The sequence below is a fragment of the Vicugna pacos genome, chromosome 14, assembly GCF_048564905.1.
Source record: "Vicugna pacos chromosome 14, VicPac4, whole genome shotgun sequence".
Lineage (NCBI taxonomy): Eukaryota > Metazoa > Chordata > Mammalia > Artiodactyla > Camelidae > Vicugna > Vicugna pacos.
The window spans coordinates 2,863,736-2,886,052 of NC_133000.1; the positions used below are offsets into that span (position 1 = coordinate 2,863,736).

General features: G+C 46.2%; 1 protein-coding gene across 2 annotated transcripts in view; it reads left to right on the forward strand.

Moving 5' to 3' along the window:
* The window catches only part of ATP8A2 (ATPase phospholipid transporting 8A2), a 420,398-nt gene that overhangs the window by 68,789 nt on the left and 329,292 nt on the right, over nucleotides 1-22,317 (forward strand). For both annotated transcript variants that reach the window (XM_072976043.1, XM_072976044.1), the window contains exons 7-14: nucleotides 3,324-3,397; nucleotides 3,824-3,893; nucleotides 5,498-5,625; nucleotides 6,796-6,907; nucleotides 12,925-13,090; nucleotides 17,228-17,355; nucleotides 18,128-18,205; nucleotides 20,737-20,825. In XM_072976043.1, the coding sequence (XP_072832144.1) occupies nucleotides 3,324-3,397; nucleotides 3,824-3,893; nucleotides 5,498-5,625; nucleotides 6,796-6,907; nucleotides 12,925-13,090; nucleotides 17,228-17,355; nucleotides 18,128-18,205; nucleotides 20,737-20,825 (845 nt within the window). The remainder of the gene's footprint in view (nucleotides 1-3,323; nucleotides 3,398-3,823; nucleotides 3,894-5,497; nucleotides 5,626-6,795; nucleotides 6,908-12,924; nucleotides 13,091-17,227; nucleotides 17,356-18,127; nucleotides 18,206-20,736; nucleotides 20,826-22,317) is intronic.

Genomic DNA, 22,317 nt, shown 5'->3' on the forward strand with positions numbered 1-22,317 from the left:
TGAGCCCCTATGATAGTGTTTTGTGACAACGCCTTTTCCTTGGTAGCCACCCGGAAGTCCTGCACTGCAAATACTAATTGACCTCACTCTTATTTGGAAACGTGGTGGTTCTCGGGCAAGAGGTGGACAGTTCTTGACTTCACAGTTCTAGGGGTGCTCACAGCGCTCTAGGAATTCAAGAACTCCCAGGGCACTCAGGAACGGCCTCTTCCTCTCACATTCCTGTGGCCTCTCTGCTCCCCAGATAGGCCCTCCTACTGACTGCAGTGGCGAATCATTTGGATTTGAGATGTTGACACTACTTGAAACAGCAGAAAATGGAGCGATGATCTCAGAATTCTGGAGCCAGGAGTCAATGGATTTGCAGATTCCTAAAGCTCAGTCCTGTTTCCCACGTATATTTGGACAGAAACAACAGGAACAAAAACCCAAATCAGATGCCTGTTATGTGCTTTGCAATTTGTTTATTTAAATGGAGCTCTGCACATGTACTGAGACTGTTAGGCACTGGGGACGCAGAGAAGAGTGCAGCGTGGCCCCTGCCCCTGAAGGGGTTTTGTAAGTGGTTCCGACTTCAGCGGGCACCCCAGTCACCTGGCAGGCTGGGGCCTCGGAGGCCTGGGCCCCCCATCAGACCTTCCGACTCTGTAGATCCAGGCTGGGGCCTTAGAACTGGCACTTTTAACGAGTCCCTAGGTGAGCTGATGCTGCTGGTCCGGGGCTGACGCTCCAGGGCCACGGCATAGTGGACACGACAGGCGGGCACACAATGCGGTGTGGGCGCTGAGCCTGGGGGCAAGTGCCCCAGGCGGGAGGTCCCTGGGAGCACCAGGGAGGGACGACTCGCCCGGCCCCGCTGGTTCAGGTCAGGAGGGCTTCCCTGGTGAGGCGCTCCAGCGCTCTCCTGAGGGATGAGCCAGAGGTAACCAGTCTAAGAGGGAAGTGGGGCTCAAGACGGAGGTAGCTGGGTGAAGCTGGGGGCGGTACGGGAAGCCAGCACACGTGCAGAGCTGCTCCGAGTGCAGGTGAGGAGGTGGGAGAGGGGCAGGCACGGGGGCTGGCTGTCCCGCAGGTTCCCAAGGCAGCAGGACTCTAACCTGAGACAGAGTCTCGGGCCAGCTACCCCGGTCCCTGGGCTGCGGCTGCCTGAGCGTGAGGGGCAGCTCTGGGTGGGCCTCCGTGGCTTTGGCTCTTTGGAGGCAGGCAAGGGGTACTCTTTGACACCTTAGAACTTCTTACTGTAGGTAGATTCACACACTCAAGGGGCAGCCACACGTCAGAGCCCCAGGTAGAAAACCCTTTTCAAAGAAAATTCCAACTAAGTAGTTTCTCATACACATGAAGCTCTGAGTCCTTTGTTCCTGGGGTGTCACTGTTTCTTTATTCAGCTGTAAAGAGGCAGGGGAAGCCATCACTTCCCTTTTCCAGTACTTTTTTTCCCCCCGAAAATATGAGTTCTCTTCCTCTCTAGTTTCTTTTTTTTTGTCTCAACTAATTGCTTCTGATTTTTTCCTATGTAATTAAACTAATCACAGAAGCACGCAGAAAACGTCTTCAGCTTTTGTAAGCACCCTGGCTGGTGGACTGGTGGTTGTTGAAATAGATCTGTGGCTTCTCTTCTTTGACTTTGTTGTGGAACCTGCCTTAATTATATGCCTTTCTTTTGCCTTTAAATTGGGTACAAGTCAAGGAGGGTATAGCTTAGGGGTAGAGCGTGTGCTTAGCATGCACAAGGTCTTGGGTTCAATCCCCAGCACCTCCATTAAAAAAATAAATAGGTAAATAAACCTGATTACCTCCCCCCGAAAAAATTTTTTAAGAAGGAAAAAAAAAAGTTGGATGCAAACTTCCGATGTGCAGGGGCTCTAGAATTTAATTCTCACCAACCTCTCTGAGGTTGAGCCCGATTCCACAGACTTCCCCTCCCACTTTGATAAGCAAATCAAAGCACTAACAGGACAACTTTTAGCAAACATGCCTCTTTCCTAATAAAAATTAAACTACAGGCTCCTGCCAGGGCCACGCTCCTAGCTTGTAAGGTCCAGGAGTGTTTCACAAGTCTTGATTTCTAAGAGAATAGGAACATGGGTTGGAATAGGACGCGGGGAACTTCGTGGCCTTTCTGAGTTTCACGATTGCTGGTGCACCGGGAACGGCCCACATGTCTCCACCAGCCTTGCTCTCACACGCAGGGTCCCCGTCCGGCTACGCCCCAGGCTGACGCTTACAGGTGCCCGCTTCACACCAGGTGCTCGCACGTCCTTCCTTGCTCATTGCATCGCCCCTGCGAGGCCGGTGGTGGCGTCTCCCATGTAATCGTGAGGACGCTGGAGCTCAGAGAGGTGGAGAGCGCAGGGTTCCGGAGCCGGTGTGCGTGCGTGCGGCTTGGGTCTGGGCCCGGGCCTGCCTGGCGTGAAAGCCCGTGTTCTCCCTGGCCATGTGCCTGTGATGCTAAAGGCCCTGTAAGCCTCTGGCATCCGTGGGCTCAGGTTCTGCAGACTGGCACCTGTTTCCTTGGCCTGGGGTCTTTGTCCACTAGAATCTGTTTCCCAAGACGGCCTCTGACTTTGGCCGTGACTTCCTGGCAGTTTCCTGAGGCCACACCAATCTCTGTGCCACGTGCTGTGTTTCCGGGGGTCCTTCTAGATGCACTGTTCCTGCATGAATTTACTGTCGCCACTTCCTCAGGCCATGGCCTTCAACCCTGGCTGCTTGGTTTCGAGTCCTGGTTCTAACACTCGCTGGTTGTGCGACCATCATCTGTTTCTCTTTGAGCCTTGGTTTCCCCCGTTGTAAAACAGAGGAAATTTACATGTGTTGACGCAACTGATGCTCACAATCACCCCATGAAGCTGTTGACCTCATTATATCGATGGGAAAAGGGGCGCAAGAGTTTACCAGAATTGCTCAGGTGACATGAGCCGGGAAGGGGTCCCGCAGGGGGATCTGGAGCCAGGTGTCCAGGCAGGCTCCCAGCTGTGCTCTCAGCCTCTCCCGCTGCTGGGCACGGCGGTGGGGACCAGTGATCAGGTGTTTCTGAGTGGATGAGTAATTGTGAGAAAATGAGACCTTGATAATGGTTTGAACTCATTCTTTTTCCTCCTGCTCTTTTTTTCCCCTTATTTATTCAGCATCATTGCAAAAAGGCAGTGTTACCATTTGTCTGTGTTGGAAGATTTCCCTTTTATTCTTATCACAGAAAATAATTTCTCTGCCATGAGCTCCGTGGCGCAGTGTAATTGTTTCTTCAGATGCTGGACCACCTTCACCGCCCTTTGTGTTTTCTTGTCTTTCATGCCTCTGTCCTTGTCCCGGTGTCCTAGGTGGCAGTGGGAGACATCGTGAAGGTCATCAACGGGCAGTATCTTCCAGCAGACATGGTCCTGTTCTCTACCAGGTTAGGTGTGCTCGTGGGCATGGTTTTTGGCATTGATGGTGAGAACAATGGGATGTTCTCTGGTGCTTGATGCCAACGTTCAGGGTCATCCGGGCCCACTGGGGTGTCCTGTGTTCCCATCACCTCCCATGCCCATCCCCTTGCTCTCACCCTCCGTGACCTCTGTCGCCTTGAGATCAGGCTGCCGTCACATGGGGCGTGTGCAGGCGGATCGCTGGGCAGAGGGCTTTGTACTGGTGCCCTGCCCCACGTGGGAGTGTCTGTCTGTCTTTCTAGTCAGTTGCCCCTCCTGTGGGGTCGTTTCTGACCAACCATCAGACAGGGTTTCTGTAGTTGTGGCTTTCTGTAGTTGTGGCTTTCTGAGCTGTGAATTGGTGGAGGGGACCTCACTGAACTTGGCTGTGTTTTTTTTCTCTCTCTCCTTAGTGAACCTCAGGCGATGTGTTATGTTGAAACAGCCAATCTCGATGGGGAGACGAACCTGAAAATACGGCAGGTAAAGTCACCTTTTGTGACCTGCGTGGTTACAGAACCCAAATGGCAAAGGTGCTCCCTGAAGGTACCAGTCGGTGCTTTTTCTAGAGGAAAAAATGTTCTGCCACAGAAGGTTATGCCTTAACCCTGATGGAATCTATGGGAGGAGCAAGACTTTTTTATGCAGGTTGTTCCTTGAGAGTGAAGGCAGAGCCAGGAAAAGTGTGGGTCGCCAGGGAGCCTAGGCTGTGACTGACATCTTACTGAGCTCTCTGCCTGTTAGTGAGGATGGGAAGGGGTCTCAGCGAGGTCCAGCTGCATGCTGGCAGCGGCTGTGGACAAGCTCTGGGCATCTCCCTTTACATCGTGGTTTTCATGGAGATTCTAATTCTAGAGAGCAGAATTTTATGTACAAAATTTCCATGCCCTTATGTGGAGGGAACTCTAATTCAAAAGGATACTTGCACCCTAGTGTTCACAGCAGCACTAGTTACAATAGCCAAGACATGGGACGAACCTGAATGTCGACTGACACATGACTGGATAAAGAAGTCGTGGTATATTTATGCAATGGAATACTACTCAGCCATAAAAAGAATAAAATAATGCCATTCGTAGCAACATGGATGGACCTGGGGATTGTCAATCTAAGTGAAGTAAACCAGAAGGAGAAAGACAGATACCATATGATATCACTCATGTGGAATCTGAAAAAATAAAAAAGAAGACAAATAAACTTATCTACAAAACAGAAACAGACTCACAGACATAGTGAACACCTTGTGGTTTCCTGTGGGGAGAGGATGGGAAGGGATAAACTGGGAGTTCGAGATTTGCAAATATTAACTACTATATATAAAATAGATAAACAAGTTTCTTCTGTATAGCACAGGGAACTATATTCAATATCTTGTAGTGACCTATAATGAAAAAGAATATGAAAAGGAATACATGTATGTTCCTATATGACTGAAACAGGATGCTGTACACCAGAAATGGACACATTGTAAATTGACAATACTTCAATTAAAAAAAATTTTCCATGCTTTACAGAAAGCTGTTCTTACCAGAGATTTTAATTCTGGAATGAAGAATAGTCTTTAATATATAAGAATTTTAAGTTCAAGTTAATAATAATTCACTTTGACACTTAAATTTTCTGCTGCACTAAGTTGAATTTGATTCCATACACATGCCTCAGGTATTTGATTTAGACATTTTTTTCTCCTTAGCGAAGAGTTACTGGGTGCTGGATTCACACTGTATTACAGGGGCACTTTATTCTGTGTTTGTGGCCAGTGCTAGAATGCAGCTAGTGGAGGATGCTTCCTGGAAGGTGTCTAAGTGTGTTCATTGTGACTTTAGCCTGGATGTGTCCATGGAGTGATGGAGCCTTGACTTCTTGCTGCTTTGAATTCTTACAAATCTTTTGCATCAGGCGGCTGTGGACAACGCTGCCTGTGAAGTCCAGCCTGCAGAGCTGATAGTTTGAGGACCACCTGCTCCCCCTAGTCATTCCATCTCAGTGGATTAATCATTTCCTTTTGATTAACAGTAAAGATGCTGACTGTGGTCCTTAACCCTGAAAGACGGTGTTCAGTTTCCTCTCTGGGTCGACCGTTTTAGGGTTTGAGTCACACGGCTGACATGCAGACCAGGGACGTGCTCATGAAGTTGTCTGGGACCATCGAGTGTGAAGGGCCCAACCGCCACCTCTATGACTTCACCGGAAACTTGAACTTGGATGGAAAAAGGTATCAATTTCCTTGTCATTTAGCGTTTTTTTTTTTTTTTAAATGTGACTGAGAAATACAGAAAAACATCAGTTTGTTTCCTGGTTTCATAATATTTTAAAACAGATTCCTTCCTGTTTAGCTTAGATATGGGAGTCTGAGCTTTTTCTGAAACATCATTTTAATCAATTTCAATCTTCCCCTTAAATTCAAGGAAAGACCTGATTTTTGGCAAAAAAATATCCCCAGGGCCTGAAATGAGGGTCACAGAACTGCTCTTTCTGTGTGCACTCCCTCAAGGGAGGAGAGTAGTGGTTTTCGCTGCATAAAATTGTCCAGAAAAGCAGAAGAGTGGTGTCTGAGGTGTAGAAAAGCTAACATATTTATTAGAGAAAATTCTTTTCTTTTTTCTTTTTTTTTTTTGCTTTCTTCTCAGTAGTCTATGTTTTCAGAAAGTTGAATGAAAGGGACAATTTCTCTTCCTTTAGAATGTTCACTGCCCTGTTGTCTGTCCTGTTGTCTCTGTCCTCTCGGCGTTTGTTTGATTGTTTGAGTCATTTTCCGTCATTACGTTGGGTGGGGGCTCTCGCTTCTGCGCACCTGTAATCTGCCTCCTCCTTACCAGGGATTCCCACCTTCGTATTTTGAACAGACCCAGAGGGAAGGACTTTGATGGGAATCAACCCCAAATAACTCTGACAGCTCTCAGTGTGGCTGCTTTCTTGGTTTCACGAAGAATGCAGGGCAGTTCTGCAGGCTTCCGTTTTGATTTTCTCACTAAATTATCTTTGACAAATTTGATATTGTAGCTTTATTGCCTTTTTTCTTCCTTATAGTCTGTAAAATAAACTGAGTTTCCCAAATGAATACGCTTCTGGTTATTTTAGCAACTTCCTTTTGGGGTGTTGAGTTTCATAACAGTTGTACGAGACACAATCCCCTCTTAATGTTTTGGAGGAAAAAAACCCAACCTTTTTCTGTGGTGATGAGTGGCTGAGATAAACCTTTTTCTGTGGGTCTTTTTTGGGTCAGTTAAGCTAGTGGTGACCGTTATGGCCCCTGTTTCCCAGTGAAATAGTTCAAATTTGACTGAAGGAAGCATTTGATTTATTGTGGGTCTATGTTTAAGGGGGAAAGTCATGCTCATTTTCCAAACTCTCATTAAATATAAATGTTGTCTCTTATTTTTAGCCCTGTTTCCCTTGGGCCCGACCAGATCTTACTAAGAGGCACACAACTTAGGAACACTCAGTGGGTCTTTGGCATAGTTGTTTACACTGGACACGACACCAAGCTCATGCAGGTAAAACATTTCTGTGCTGAAAACATTGCTGATTGCAGTCTTTTTTCTTTCTTTCTTTCTGTTTTTGTGGAGTAGAGGGTGGAAAACGTAGGCGTTACATTTAGAAGCTCAAGTTTTGTCTGTGAACCTGAATTTGGAAAGGAGGTGCCTTTACTTTAGTTCCTAGGTGGTTTCCCCTGGGTTTCTGTTTCATATCAGATATTTATTGCTCTTGCCTGAAATATCGACAGTCTTTGTCCGGATTCAGTGGGACAGTCAGTCCTCACCTACTTCATCTCCAAGCTCAAGGTGGGGTTTGTTCTAACATCCTTATTTCTCTCTTTACTGCTCCTCCTCACCCCATTAATTAGGATTTTATAGGAAATTGTCTTATTTAATTATTTATTGAATTCTAGACAATTTAAAATCAGTTATATTTGAACTAATGTTTTATTCATATCATGTATCAAAGAGAAAAATGTGAACATGATTTTGTTCCTTCTCTCTGTTAATTTTTAAAAATTATGATTTGTGAATTTATAGCCCACATTTCTTTTGTGACGTATTTTGCCAGACAACTTCGAAATCCTGACAAGTCAGTGTCATTGCATGTCATTTCTTTCATGTCCTTGGTATTCCTCAGCATCCTAGATTGCTAATGGCTTCTATGAATGAGGGTTGGCCTTTCAGCTTGTTTGCCCCTTCGTGTAACTTCTAAAGCGCATATTTGATGATCTTCCGTAGTTTAAATGTGATGAGTGGCTGCCGTGCACCACGTCTAGTGCCGGCTGTGAGGATGCAGCAGTGGGAGCCTCAGTCTTGCCCCGGGGGGCAGGGTGGACTCAGCAGTGAGGGGGAATCACAAGGCGGAGAGAGAGTTGTTGCAGCGTGTGTCGTGACCGGTGCGGCGGGTGCATACACAGGGGGCAGTCGGCCCAGGTCGGGAGGTTTCCGTTGACCAGATCCTGATGTGAGGTTGGATAAGGGAGGCTGTTGTGTTGGTCCACTCTCTGAGGTCAAACGATGGAGGAGGAGAGAGATAAATCTTTGTTAGAACCGATGACGTGATGGACGCCAGGGTCCGCACCAGCTGGGGAGTGCAGTGGAGATGGGGGAGGAGGGACCAGAGGGCTGGGAAGCTTGTTGCACCTGCTGAGTGACAGGCCTCAGGGGCTTGGCTTTGAGCTCCTGGGCGGAGGGTTTGTAGAGTGGAGAGACCTGAGCGTGCAACCTGGGAGTCTGAAGTAGACCTGTTGGAGGCCATTGGCTGTTGAGGAGTGAAGGATGTGGACCGCAGCATTTGGTGAAGGTGGGACAGTGGCAGGGCCAGGTGGAGATGGATGCAATAAGCCAGTGACTCGCGCCTTCAGGGAGTGAGGGGCGGGGAGAAGGGCTGGTGGACTTGCTGGAGGAGGAGGCAGTGGGGGATGGGGAGGAGGCTGGTGGACTTGCTGGAGGAGGAGGCAGTCGGGGGCGGGGAGGAGGCTGGTGGACTTGCTGGAGGAGGAGGCAGTTGGGGGCGGGGAGGAGGCTGGTGGACTTGCTGGAGGAGGAGGAGGCAGAAGGTTGTGTAGCCAAATGACATGAATTTTACAAGCGGATTCTTTAACATGGCGTTAGAGGAATGAAGTGTCAGAAGTACTGGGTCTCAAATATCACTAAGGAATACTGTCCTCAGACCCTAAGGCGCGGGAGTCTGTGCAGGCGTCCTCTGTCGGGGGAACTTCAGGGAAAGGGTGTCCTCCACTGGGTGAGGCCAGAGAAGGAAGGAGGGCAAGGACTCAGGGAAGCTCTGGTCCCAGGAATGGTCACAGAGGGGCACCCACGGCCGCTGAGGAAGATGAGTAGTTGGTGAGCGTGGAGAGGCAGCCCCGGGCGGCTGTGCCCCGTCTATGTCTCCCGCTAGCCCTCGCCCATTCACCAGCGCTGCACGCCGTGGGAGCGCTCCCCGGTTCTGAGCATCTGGAGTGAAGTCTTATCTCGATGAAGAGTGCAGTGCTCTGCCACCTTGTGGGTTTCCTCTCCCTGCCCCATCCAGTGCCAGTAGTCGCCGCCGGCGCTCGAGCCCCACCGACCCCAGATCCCTGCTGTTGTTATGATGAAGCAGCAGAGATCCCGAGGAGCTGGCTCAGATCTGGGCAGGGCCCCGAGACCAGTTTTCAGGTTGGGTGTCTTACAAATTTGACAGCTCTCCAAGATTCCTGGCAGCCTGGGTGTCTTCCCAGGGTGCGGTGCTATTTCTCTGGGTCGTACCTTGGTAATTCATCTTTGTAGCTAAGGTGTAAGAGATAATTAAGTTACACTTAAAAATTCCATCCTGGCTTGGAGGTCATAGTACTAAGTGAAGTAAGGCAGAAAGAGAAAGAAAAATACCATACGATATCACTTATATGTGGAATCTAAAAAGAAAAAATGACACAAATGAACTTACTTATAAAACAGAAACAGACACACAGACATAGAAAACAAACTTATGGTTGCCGGGGGTAAAGAGGACGGGGAGGGGTAGACTGGGGGTTCAAGATTTGCAGATATAAACTACTGTATATAAAGCAGATAAACAACAAAGTCCTACTGTGCAGCACAGGGAACTATATTCAGTATCTCATAATAACCTATAATGAAAAAGAATGTGGAAAGGAACATGCATATACTTATAACTGAACCACTGTACGGGACACCAGAAATTAACACAAGCCTGGAAACCGAGAGACCTCACTGAAAAGACAATCCCAGCCTCCCTGAGGGAGTGAGGTGCGCACCGATCACCTCGCGCAGTTTGCATCCCGTGGGTGTCCTGGCACCCTCCCTGCCCCTCCGACATGTGAAACACCGCTTTGCAAGGCTGATCGCATGTTGCCTGAGCTCGGAACAGCGGGGAGCCCCGCGCACCTGTGCCGGGCCGCCGGGCCTTCAGGGCTAAAACCGCAGTGAAAACACCGCGCTTTGAAGAGGAACGTGATGCAGCGCCCGTAGCCGGAAGCCGTCCTGGTTGTGAAATAACACCTCCGCCCGTGCTTGCGCTCCCTGACCGCGGAGACGAGGCGCACTTGCTTTAGGTTCGTCTTTGTTTTTCGCTTCTGTTTTTGAACTCTCACCTCAGTGCCCGCGGCCCGCCACAGCTCCCTCGTTTCACGCTGAGCGGAGCGCCTGTGGAAGTACTTCAGCTCCTGCTGTCACTGTGGGTCGACCGGAGGGAAGGAGGCGCATCGCGGCCGGCGCCCCGCACGCTGCTGCGGGAGACGCGCGTGTGTTAGCTCGTTCCTTCTCACGGCGGCGGCCCGCGGGGCGGCGCTGCTACTGTTCCACTTCCTCGCTGAGGACATTGGGGCGCAGACCCAGGAGAGAGGGGGCTGGGATTCAAGCCCCGGCGGTCTGGCCCCCAGCCCACTTTCTAACTAGCCCTCTCCCAACTGCTTTTCTCGGACGGGAATAAAATGTGTAAGACGCAGGTCAGCTTTAAGTTTTTTCAAAAATCAGGCATTTGAGCCTGTTTCTGTTTAGAACTCTGTTTCTCAGAAGTCGTGGTGTTGTCTCAGGGTTTCGTAGAAACTCGGGGCTGGCAGGGATTTGACGTTACAAGCTCGTTGCTGCACGTCGAGGTGTCCGGGGCCGGGCAGGCAGGGCCCGGCTTTCCAAGGTGCACGAACTGCAGCCTGGAGTTTGGGTTGTTGCTGTCGTGTTGGATGAAATACAACCTTTTCTAACCCTGTGAACTGGTTCACCCCCTGGAAAATGTCAGAAGTCCATAAACTCGTGGAGTCATAGAAATAACATTTATTGTAAATATTTTTTCTATCTGTGGCTCCAGTAAATGTTTATTAAAAGCGATAAGATCATCTTTAGTTTTTTAAAAGGTTAGGGTAGGCAGACTTGAAACCAGTCTTCTGGCTCTTGCCATGAGGTCAGAGGTGAGGTGTCCTCATCGGCCCTGATTGATGACAAGCTGGCCTTTGCTGATGGATTTCCTTTGAGATTCTGGCGGAATATTTTTTAGAAGTCTATAAAGGGCAAATAATTTAGAGAACTAAAGTGAAAGGGAAAAAAAGAATAAAGACAAAGGAGATGCTGCCATGCCGTCTGGATACGTACAGGACCACAAAATTGCCGGTGTCACGACTCCCCGACTCCCCACCCTGCGGGAGGCCAAGGCCGTGGTGGCAGCAGCCCTGGGTTTGGTGACAGAATTCAGATGGCGGTTTCATTGGCCTTGTGGTGTGAGCGTCTCCATGGAACGTAGATGACCGTCTCTCCTGTTTGTCTCGGTTTTACTTCCACGTGGTGACTCTGTGTTACTTCCAGGGTCGTCTTCGCCCTGGCTCTGTTAGCATCAGGCAGACGGGGAACGGTGAGGGAGAGGGCTGGCTTAAGCTTGGCACAGGGCACCATTTTTCATGACCAGTCAGTGTCCTACAAATGTTCAAGTCACCTGATCTTGACGGTCAGCGTAGCCTGTAAAGGCACAGGGCTCCTGACTCAGACAGAGGCCTGTGGGCTGAAGCTCTACCGGGTCCCCTGTCCACTTTGTGGCTTCTGGTCCGGCCCAGGCCCTGCCCACCTCCAGGAAGAGATGTTACCATCTGCTGTCCCCTCCCAGCCATAACAGATGACGCCAACTCAAAACTATGTGAAGCTCCTGTGTCACAGTTCTGGAGGTCAGAAGTCTGACGTGGGTCTTCCCCACATCATGTGTCAGCCGGCAGCATTCCTTTCTAGAGCACTCTAGGAGGTTCCAGAGGAGAATCCGCTCCTTGCCTTTTCCCGCCTTCTAGAGGCCACCTGACCACCCTGGTTTGGGAGCCTCGTCCTCCATCCTCAGAGCCTCAGTGCTGCGTCTCTGTCCTCTGTCCTCAGAGCCTCGGTGCTGTGTCTGTGGCCACCCTCCAGTAGTCACGTCTCCCTCTGACCATTGCTGGGGAGGAGTCTCTCCTTCTCTGCTGTTAAGGACCTGTGTGGTTAAACTGAGCCTATTAGAGTAATTCAACTTAATCTCCCCAAGTGGACATCCTTAATTTAATCACCCCAGAAAAGTCCCTTTGCCATGTGAAGTAACACAGACACTTGGGTCCAGGCGTTAGGACATGGGCATCGCTGGGGAGGGGCATCATCCTGCTCACAACTACCTGCAGGCACTTTTTGATAAAGTGACTTCCCGTGAAGAACCATCCAGTGCAGGCAGCTCTGTTGACTTTTTCCGCTGCTGGGGGGATACAGCTCCACGCTTTCCCCCTGAGGTGCAGTGGTCCTTGAAGCTGGCTTGAGTGAGTCTTTCTGAACCAGCTCTCACCACTGACTTATCCTCTAGCTGGGCTGGCTTCCCTGCCGGCAGTGAGAAGGCAACCTGTGAGCATTTACGGGCGGTTAGGCTATCTTTCTGCTTTTGTTTTATCCTCCTGTCTACATTCTGTTTGTTTACGGTTTAGGACTCCGTTCAGATTTCTCCTGGCCACTAGGCTTTCCTTGCTTGTTTCCTATGCACGGTTTTCCCAGTGAACTCTCTGTCCATCCATTTTTTTTGACACCTACCATTCTCTTTCACACTGATGTGTATGTGTTTGTGTGTGTCGTTTTTTCTCAATTAGATTTTGAGCTACTGGACTTAAAAATATCTCTCTGTGTATTAATTGTAGAGCTATGTTATTACTTTGAAGATGGTAGATTTCTGTGATCTTTAAGTTTCTCTAGAACTATCAACATCCTGATTTCTTTTAAACTGGACTTAAATGATTTAGAAACCGTAAGGTAGTGAAAGTAGCTAGTTTTATGTGAAAATGTAATCGTAAGAGATGCAAACTGAGTCGTGTAGGCTTGAAATATGCACTTTTAACATGATAGAGTGTGTCTTCTGTCTTTACTTAAAACTAGCTGTTGATTCAGGGACATAGTACGCTTTTAAATTTCATTAGTTATTTGGCAAAAAGGAATACAGTATTTTACTTTTGGTTTGTTGAATTTGGTTAGCTTACCTCCTTTTCTCCCTACTCTTGGCCCCCAAGTTTGTTCTGTGACCCTTACTGATTTTAAATGCTCTTGTGCAGAATTCCACCAAAGCACCTCTCAAGAGATCGAATGTTGAGAAGGTGACGAACGTGCAGATCCTGGTGCTGTTTGGCATCCTCTTGGTCATGGCCTTGGTGAGCTCCGTGGGAGCCCTGTACTGGAATGGGTCCCAAGGGGAAAAGAACTGGTACATCAAGAAGATGGGTAAGTGGCGGGACGGGTTGCCTGTTGAAGTGGATGGTCCTTCCAAGCATGGTTTGCGCATGGGGGCCACGCCACCCTCCCCTGCCCTCTGGCTGTTGTCCATCATTACCAGTCTTTCAGGACCTGGAAGGTGCGGAGTCATGTGGTGAAGGGAAGGTGGACACATTTGGGGATTGTTTTATACTCGAGTGATTATTTTTTAACTGTTAGGTTGTGAGTTTTGTTTTTTAGGCTTGTAGGGATTATCATGTACAGCTTAGTTGATCAGCATCAGATTACTTCAGATTAATGCTGATTTAATTCCAATAAAATGCAGAAACTGGGCTCCAGTGTAGATCCATGTCCTCCCCTGCTCTGTGTGATTGCTATGTTTATAACACCCATCTTTGTTATCAACCCAGTAATTCAGTGTCATGCTTACTCTCTTGCGTAATGTTATGTCTCAGAAGTGAAAAGGGAAAAATAACCTACGGATTTCACATTAACCTATTTATTTACTATTTACTCCTCTTTCTGGTCGGCTTCATTTCTTCTGTTCGTTTGTGTTACCAGCTGGTGTCATAGCTTTGCTTCAAGTAGCTCCGTTCTCTCCTCCCTCCTTTGTGCTGTCGTGTACATTACATCTGATTTTTTGCCACTTTTTAAAATCCAAAAGAAAAGATAAAAAATAATTATATTATCTTTTATAGTACCTATATAATTACCTTTATTGCCCTTTGTTTCTTTATGTGGATGTAATTACTGCCTGGTATCACTTCCTCTCATCCTGGAGAATTTTCTGTATTACTTCTTATAAGGCACACTGGACAGCAACAGATTATCCCAGTTTCTGTCTTTGAGATGTCTTTATTTCTTCCTTGTTTTTAAAGGATGGTTTTGCTGACGCAGCATTCTTGTAGGAATTCTTGGTTGACGTTCTTTCTTTGTGGTACCTTGAATGTGCCATCCCATTGCCTGCTGGCCTCTGTTGTACTGATGAGGTCGGCTGTTAATCTTACTGAGTTTTCTCCTGTGTGTGACTCATCTTTCTGTTGCTGCTTTCACAGTCGTTTTTGGTTCTTAATAGTTCTGAGTTTATTCTGTTTTAGGTTTGTTGAGCTTTTTGGATATGTACAGTAATATTTTTCATTCAGTTTGGAAAGTTTTCAGCTATTTATTCAAAATTGTTTCTGCCACATTCCATTTCCCTTTCCTTCTGGTACTTCCATTATATGTATGTTGGTCCACTTGATGTGTTCTGTGGGGCTCTGAGATTCTGTCAGTTTTTCTTTATTCTTTTTTCTCTCTGTTCTTCAGATTGGATAATTCCTATTAATATATATTTGAGTTTGTCTGTTCTCTCTTCTGCCAGCTCAAATCTATTGTTGAGCCCCCTTAGTGATTTTTAGTTATTTTATTTTTTAATTCCAGAATTTCCATTTGGTTCTTTTTAAACTTCTATCTCTTTATCGATATTTTGTAATTAATGGTCATTGTTATCTTACTTTCTTTTAGTTCTTTGAATAGTTTTCTTTAGTTCTTAGAATGTGTTTATAATAACTGCTTTGCTAGCTTCGTTTGGCCCATCCTTTGGGCTTGTCAAAGGCAATTCCTATTAGTCTTTTCCTGTGTCTTTGTATCATAAATTTTGGGGACTGAAAACTGGGAATTTCAGCTAATGCATTATAGCAGGACTCCGATTTCCTCTCCCCCCTGCCCCCCCCCCCCGCTACTTTTTGTTTATTTGTTTCATGGCTTGCCTGGACTATTTCTGGGAGGTTTGTTTTTTCCTCTAATGTACAGCCTCTGATGTTACTACACAGTTTTTATTTCCATGTTTTTAGTTTTTAATTCTTTTAAAATGTACAGTTTAAAGTGTTTGGTGAGTTTTAGTATCTTCATAGATCCCTTGCAACCCTCACTGCTACCTAACTTGACAACATTTTCATTATCTCAAGAAAGAAGCCCTGTCCTGATTTACCAGTCACCCCCACCCCTTGTTTTTACTTTTAAGCCTGGATTCCTGGGGGTCAGCACAGCTTAGAAGTCAGCCAGTGGTTGGTCAGAGGTTGTCCCTAACCCCCTGGAGTCAGTAAGGAGCCAGCTGTCTGATCTGTGTGTGCCTTGGGAAGTGTCTGCAGTGTTCGGGGAGTTTAAAATCCGCCCCACTTCAGTCAGGGACCAGCAGCTCACAAGCACTCTCCCCATTCCCTCCTAAGCAGCTGCAGCCCTGTGTGTGGACCTGGCCTGGACCACCGGGGTTGAGTGTAAGCTTGGCAGGGTTTCTTTGGCCGTCTCTTTCCATGGATCTGCCTGTTTGATTTCTGGCTAGTCTGCTGTTTTGTTTGCCCCACTGGTATTGTGAGATCTTTGTCTTCCTTGATCATGAGCCACTGGGATTGCTGTTGTTTTGACAGTGCCCTGCACATGGCTGTTTTTGTGCTTCAGATAATGTCATCTCCCTCAGGCTGTTCCTGTTCCGACAGCCAGTCCCACCCTGGAGCCAGGGTGGGGAGATGAGAGCTGCCAGTCCTCATGGCCCACCCCAACCACCCACCCAGAGCAGAGCTTAAGCAACACGGACCTAGGGGAGAGAAGAGGAAAACAGACTTCACCTTAGATGCCAAAGGCTCCCACTTACTCACACTGAGTAGATGTTCTTGAATTCACGCTTTTGATTGTTTTGTATGCTGTGTGATCAGTGTCTATGCACTTTAAATGCTTGTTTTTGACAATGTAGTCCAGTTTTATTGCTTCTTTTTTTTAAGAAATTTGCCAATCTCCTTACCCAGCAATTCCAGAAAAATAAATAAAATTTAATGATAAAAGTTTTTTGAATAATAAAGTGAAATTTTTTAAACTTTGGGTTGTTTTCTTGGGAAGACTATTATTCCCATCTTTCGATATATTTTGAACTGGTGGAAACATTTTTTTCCTTTTCCAGTTATCATATAGAAAACTCACACACCTTAACTGCCCAGAACTCCTGTTGCCGTTGACACATGTGGGAAACATGACTGGGGCTTCCGCTGTAGATATGAAAAATTCCTTGATTTTGGTTTTTAAAATTTGGATTTCAGCCATGTCGTATGTTTAGCTTCAAACGTGAAGACTGGTAAACTTTGCACACGTTTATTCAGGTCCAAAATGTCGTGGTCTGGGTAAATAGACAGCCTTGACAATATATTTGTATACAAGCCTTGTGGAAACTAGCATTGAAATTGCTCAGATAATGTCAAACTCCAGTACTAGCTGCATGATTTATACTGGAAGAATATATATACTTTTAGTCCCATTCATCATACTTTGTGCTTTGCTTTCCTTGGGGTGAAGTCTGAGCAGCTCTGGTAAAAACCGTCAGGCTTCCCATTTGCATCATCACTGTCCGACTTTTGACTTCAGGTCAGAGAACTTCCTGCTTCGACACTCACACTCTTTGTCCCTCTTCCCCCTCTCCTGGGCCCTCCTTCTGTCCAAGCTGACCCTGCCTCCGCTTTGGAGTCCATCCTTTGGGGAACTTGTTCCATCAAGACTTCCCTTCTCTTAGCTTCCAATGAGCTCTAGGCTTCCTGCCTGCCTGCCTTCACCCCTCTCCCCGTTCACACCTGCCCCCATCCTGCCAGCTCTTTGGGAGTGTCTCAGATATGCCCACACCTCAGTGAGGCTGCAGACACTCCTGGCAGCCACTTCGGATGCCTGTCCTCTCTTCTGTGCCCCTTTTAGCTCGCTGCCCTGTCTCTACACTCCAGGACCCGAGGAAAGCCTCTGTTCCCTGGGTGGCCTTCAGTGACTGTGCCTTCCCATGAGAATCCTCCTGCCTCGGCTTCCGCAGTGCCCTGGGAGCTCCGCTTTCACAGGCGGGCCGTGCTGCTCGCTCGCATCGCGGGGGGCTTCCTCCCGCCTCCTCCCCTCGCCCGCAGCCTCCTGTCGGAAGCCAGCTCTGTATTGCAAAGAACTATGTCCTACCCGTCTTCGAGTCCACAGTTCGTGCCCCATAGTAGGTGCTCAGTAACTGCTTTAACTTGAATCTCTAAATCCATACATCAGCCAGTAAAATTTGTGAGGGGGGAACGTCTTTCAGAAATGTTCCCACATAGCAAAGCCCAGGGAAACGGAATGGAGACTAAGCTACACCGACAGTCTGGCTTTCTCCCACAGACACGAGCTCGGACAATTTTGGGTATAACCTGTTGACCTTCATCATTCTGTACAACAACCTCATCCCCATCAGTCTGCTGGTGACTCTCGAGGTGGTGAAGTACACGCAGGCCCTCTTTATAAACTGGGTGAGTACCACACGGAGCGAGGAGCTGGGCCGTGGGGGCCGCGCCGGCTGGCACTCCCCAGCACCTCTCAGGGCCTTAGTGATTGAATGGAGCTGGCAGGGGTGTCCCTGAGCAGCGGCAGTCGTGACTAGGCACCTGGCACCTCAGCGTCCTGGTCCATGAAGCGGGCAGGGCAGGACCACCTATTGAAGGGGCTCTTGTGCGCCTTCAGTGCGGTAATTCAGAGGCTTAGCAGGTGCCACTCGGGGGAGTGGGGAGTAAATGGCCGCAGCTGCTCATGTTTTGGAGTCTCCATGGTGCAGCAGGAAGTTCTCTTAGGGGCGGCTCCTTCAGTGTTCACCCTGTATCAGAATTCGCCATGACAGCACTCTTAGGTTCTATTGCAAGAGCAGAGGTGGCGTTTCCAGGGAACTGCCGTGGCCATTAAGTGCGGGACCGCAGCAGCCAGGATTTGGAGACCAGACACTTCCGTGTGCATTTTCATTTAGCTTCAGAACAATCCCAGGAACGAGGTATTAGCTGAGTCTGGAAATATGAGTTAGTCTCGGTCAAGAAATGATCGTCTCGAAGACAAATCTTCTGTACATAAATAAGTACCATGTCTTCCACTTGTATCACGATGTTTTCTCTACAGTCATAGACACTGAATTTTCACCCCCAAATTAAAAATTAATATTTATATTGAGTTATCTGTTTTTAGCTTCTCTCCGTGTTGGTCAGCAGGAGGGATTGATGGTACCTATTTTCTGAAGTGCCCCCATCTCTCTCTCAGGACACAGACATGTATTACCTGGGAAACGACACCCCTGCCATGGCCAGGACGTCGAACCTGAATGAGGAGCTCGGGCAGGTGAGCCCCTCTTTGGGAACTTCGGGAATGTGATGTGAGCGTGGAGGCAGACAAGTACTGGAAGAACCCTGGAGAGAGTTGGCAGAAAGAATTCTCCATAAAGGTGGTTTTGATGTCTGAAGAGCTCTGTAGTATTTGAAGGTTTTATAAAGTACAAGTGTTAATAGGTCTGACTTGCTTTCTGAGGCATGGATGTATCTTATTGTCTAGAAGGTACCTGCAAAAAGTTTAGTACAAAAACTACAGTACAACATTGTTTTGGACTTAAAATTGTTAATCAGGTGCAAATGACAGGGCATGCAGTGGTTAAGATACCTGGATGTGGGTAACCCTACAAAACACTGGGGGTAGTCTGAAGGACGTAAATCCATACAACCTCACACATGTTCTGGCTTGTGTCTCTGGAGTACTTCGGGGAGCCCGTTTCTTTTGCACCATCACCCCCGTCACCCTCCTGCCTTCGCTGAGTGACGTTCTGCATCACGCCGTCACCCTGTGTTGGGATCGCTGCAAGGAGTACCTCTCCTGCGTGCAGTGCAATGAAAGGTTCTGATTCCCTTTGATACGTCTTGCACGAATCTCCCAACAACCCCGTGGGATCAGGGTGATACAGATCAGACTAAATCTGTCCCCTCCTTGAACTCTTCTCTGGTTTTCCAGTGAAGTTAATATGTCTCTCTTCTGTGTTCCCCTAACAGTCTTTCCAACCATAAATACAGTAAAATAAGAGGTCTGGCAGGGCTACCTGTCCATGTCCACCCTGGGACTTTTGAGCCCATTCGTGGGTGTGGATGTCCCTGGCAAGCTCTTTGGTCTCCTCCATCATTTTAGCACAGCGCTCACTGCGTCTCTGTTCTCAGATGCCATTGAACTGGACCCAAACCCCAAAGGGCTCGGGTACTCAGGCGCCCAGGATGAAATAATTCATCCTGATTGGAAATAGGGAACGTCTGCATGGGGACGGCGTTCTGAGTTGGAACTTAAAGGAGACGTTAAAATTCAGTAGACAGAGTGATAGAAAGTCCTAATAATTCCTTATTATAAAATTATCATTTTTATATATTTTGATCTAATCTTTTAATTTTTAAAGAAGAGGCAGAAACACTGCTTATTGAAAGGCCAATTCTACTGAGTTTTATATACTTCTAAACTTACTGCGTATAAAATTTATGTAAAACTTATTATTTATACTTAAAACATTTAATTATCTATAGTGTACTTTTATGTTTTATATATGTCTTACATTATATATTAGATTTATTTCATATAAATATATTTTATATTTCTATGTTATATTTGACTTAAAGCTTTAAGATCATTAACAATCTTTACTTGAAGGACCTTTGGTTGCTTTAAAAATAATTCTCAGAGTATTTGCTTGCATGGTGTCATTAAGAAAAGTGCAGAGTGAACAATTCATGTTATTACTCCCTCTCCTATAAAACAGTGCAGCGTGGCTGCCCTAGCATGGTTCTTTGGGATCCCTGGAGCATCCAGTGGCGATCCTGACCCCTCTTGAGAAAAATCACTGCAAAGCTGGAATTTTTACTGGAGTCAGTTGTGTTAATTACTCCCCCCTCAACAGTCCATCGTGTAATTTACACATAGTCTGATGTTACATGATTTTCTGGCCAAACCCTTTATTTCATAGATGTGGAAACTGAATCCAAGAAGGGTGAGGTGACTTTTCCAGAGCCCACATGGCTGGTTGGTATCCATAGCCTCACCGGGACTGTCCCTTCCCTCCTGGTCCTGAGTTCTCTCTCTTTCCCATCACGTCATCTGCACGCCCGAAAGAACAGAACTCACCCAGCACGTGGGCATTTGGGTTCATCTCTTTTGCACTCACTTAATCATGTCAAAATGGTTTGCTTATTGACCTCCACAGAAATTTCTCTCTTCTCCTTTGTATACTGAAGGCTTAGTGCGTTACATTTGTAAAGCTTTGTGCCTTGGAAAGTTGTGTAATCTGCAGCAGTTCCACGCCGCCTTCCTGTAATCTCACTGCGATAGTGACTGAGAAGCTTCGTGTTTGTTCTGTGCTGTTTCAGGACATGCCCTCTTAGTCCAGCTAGGGGATGGAGTCTTAGAGGGAAGTGCTTTGTGGTTGCCAAAGTCCGAGCTTGTTATCTGGGGATATTGGGCACAAATTCTGTATGAGATCAGAGACTAGCTTGAAGGATGCCATGTCACTGAGAGGCCAGGTGGCAGGAGTTAATGCTTTCTCTCCAGATCTAAAATGGACCCTGGGCTGTTACTGACGCCTGCTTTGTACGTTTCTGCAGAACTGGACTCTGAACTGGTTCTTGAAAAGGTTTTTAAGTGGCCTAAGCATTAAAATATATTTATTTTATAGTAATATGTAATTATGACATACTATATATATATAGTTATAAAACATACTTTGCTTGCTTAAGGAAATTTCTTTTAAAAAAATTAATACAGATTTTGAAAAATAAACAAGACTTCATTTATTGACATTTGCATCTTATTTCATTCGTCGTATGTGTTTTTTCTATTCTTTGATTTAGGTAAAATACCTGTTTTCTGACAAGACCGGAACTCTTACGTGCAACATCATGAACTTCAAGAAGTGCAGCATCGCTGGGGTGACGTATGGGTGAGTGTCTGTCACTGACTGAAAATTTTATTTGTATTCTTCTGACAAAATAAGTTTATTTTTAGCTGCTTAATCAAACACCTTGACTTTCTGATATTTTGAAAGGAAATTTATAAGGGACTTAGATCGCTAATTACTATGGAATGCGTTTTCAACTGAATGGGGCCCAACTTAGAATAGTTAAAACATGATTTATTTCTGCAAATATTAACCTAGTGAGAAATCTCAGGGAATGTATAAATTTATATTTCTAATCTAATAATTAGACATTTTTAACTCATGGTTTGATCTGAATGCTGTCCTTTTTTTTAAATCGAAGTACAGCTACAATATGTCAATTTCTGGTGCACAGCACAGTGTCCGTCATGCATATACACATGTATATTCATTTTCATATGCTTTTTCATTAAAGGTTATTACAAGATATTGAATATAGTTCCCTGTGCTGTACAGAGAAATTTTTAAATCTATTTTTAATATATAGCAGTTAACATTTGCAAATCTCAAACTCCCAAGTTTATCCCTTCCCACTCCCTTTCCCCCAGTAACCATAAGATTGTTTACTATGTCTGTGAGTCTGTGTGTTTCTTAGATGGGTTCATTAGTGTCCTCTTTTTTTCTTTTTTTTTAGATTCCACATATGAGTGATATCATATGGTATTTTTTAAAGTTGAGGTATAATTGACAACATAATGATTTGATATTTGTATACATTGTGAAACAATGACTGCAATAAATCTAGTTAATATTCATCACCATACATAGTTAGAAATTTTTTTTCTTGTGAAGGAGCTTTTAAGATTTACTCTCAGCAGCTTTCAAGTATGTAATACAGCATTATTAACTGTGGTCACCATGCTATGCACTATAGCCCCGTTCCTTATTTATTTCATAACTGAAAGTTTGTACCTTTTGACCTCCTTGACCCATTTCACCCATCCTCTACCCTTGCCTCCGGCAATCACCAATTATCTTTGAGAGCTTGTTTTTTTGTTTGTTTTTTGTTTTTTGTTTTTAGATTCTACATATACATGAGATCATGTGGTATTTGTCTTTCTCTGTCTGACTTACTTCACTTAGCGTAATGCCCCGAAGGTCCACCCATGTTGTTGAAAATGGAAAGATTTCGTTCTTTTTTATGGCTGAATCGTAGTGCATTATGTATATACCACACTTTCTTGGTTCATTCACTCATTGATGGACACTTCGGTTGTTTCCGCGTCTTGGCTGTTGTAAATAATGTTGAAATAAACATGAGCTTGTATGTCTGTCCTTTTGAGATAGTGTTTTTGTTTTCTTCAGACAGACACCCAGAAGTGGCATGGGTGGGCCATATGATAGTTCCATTTTTAAGTTTTTGAGGAACCTCCATACTGTTTTCCATAGTGGCTGCAGCAAGTCACATTCCCACCAGTAGAACACAAGGGTTCCCTTTACTCCACATCCTTGTCAACATTCATTTCTTATCCTTTCGGTTGTAGCCGTTCTAACA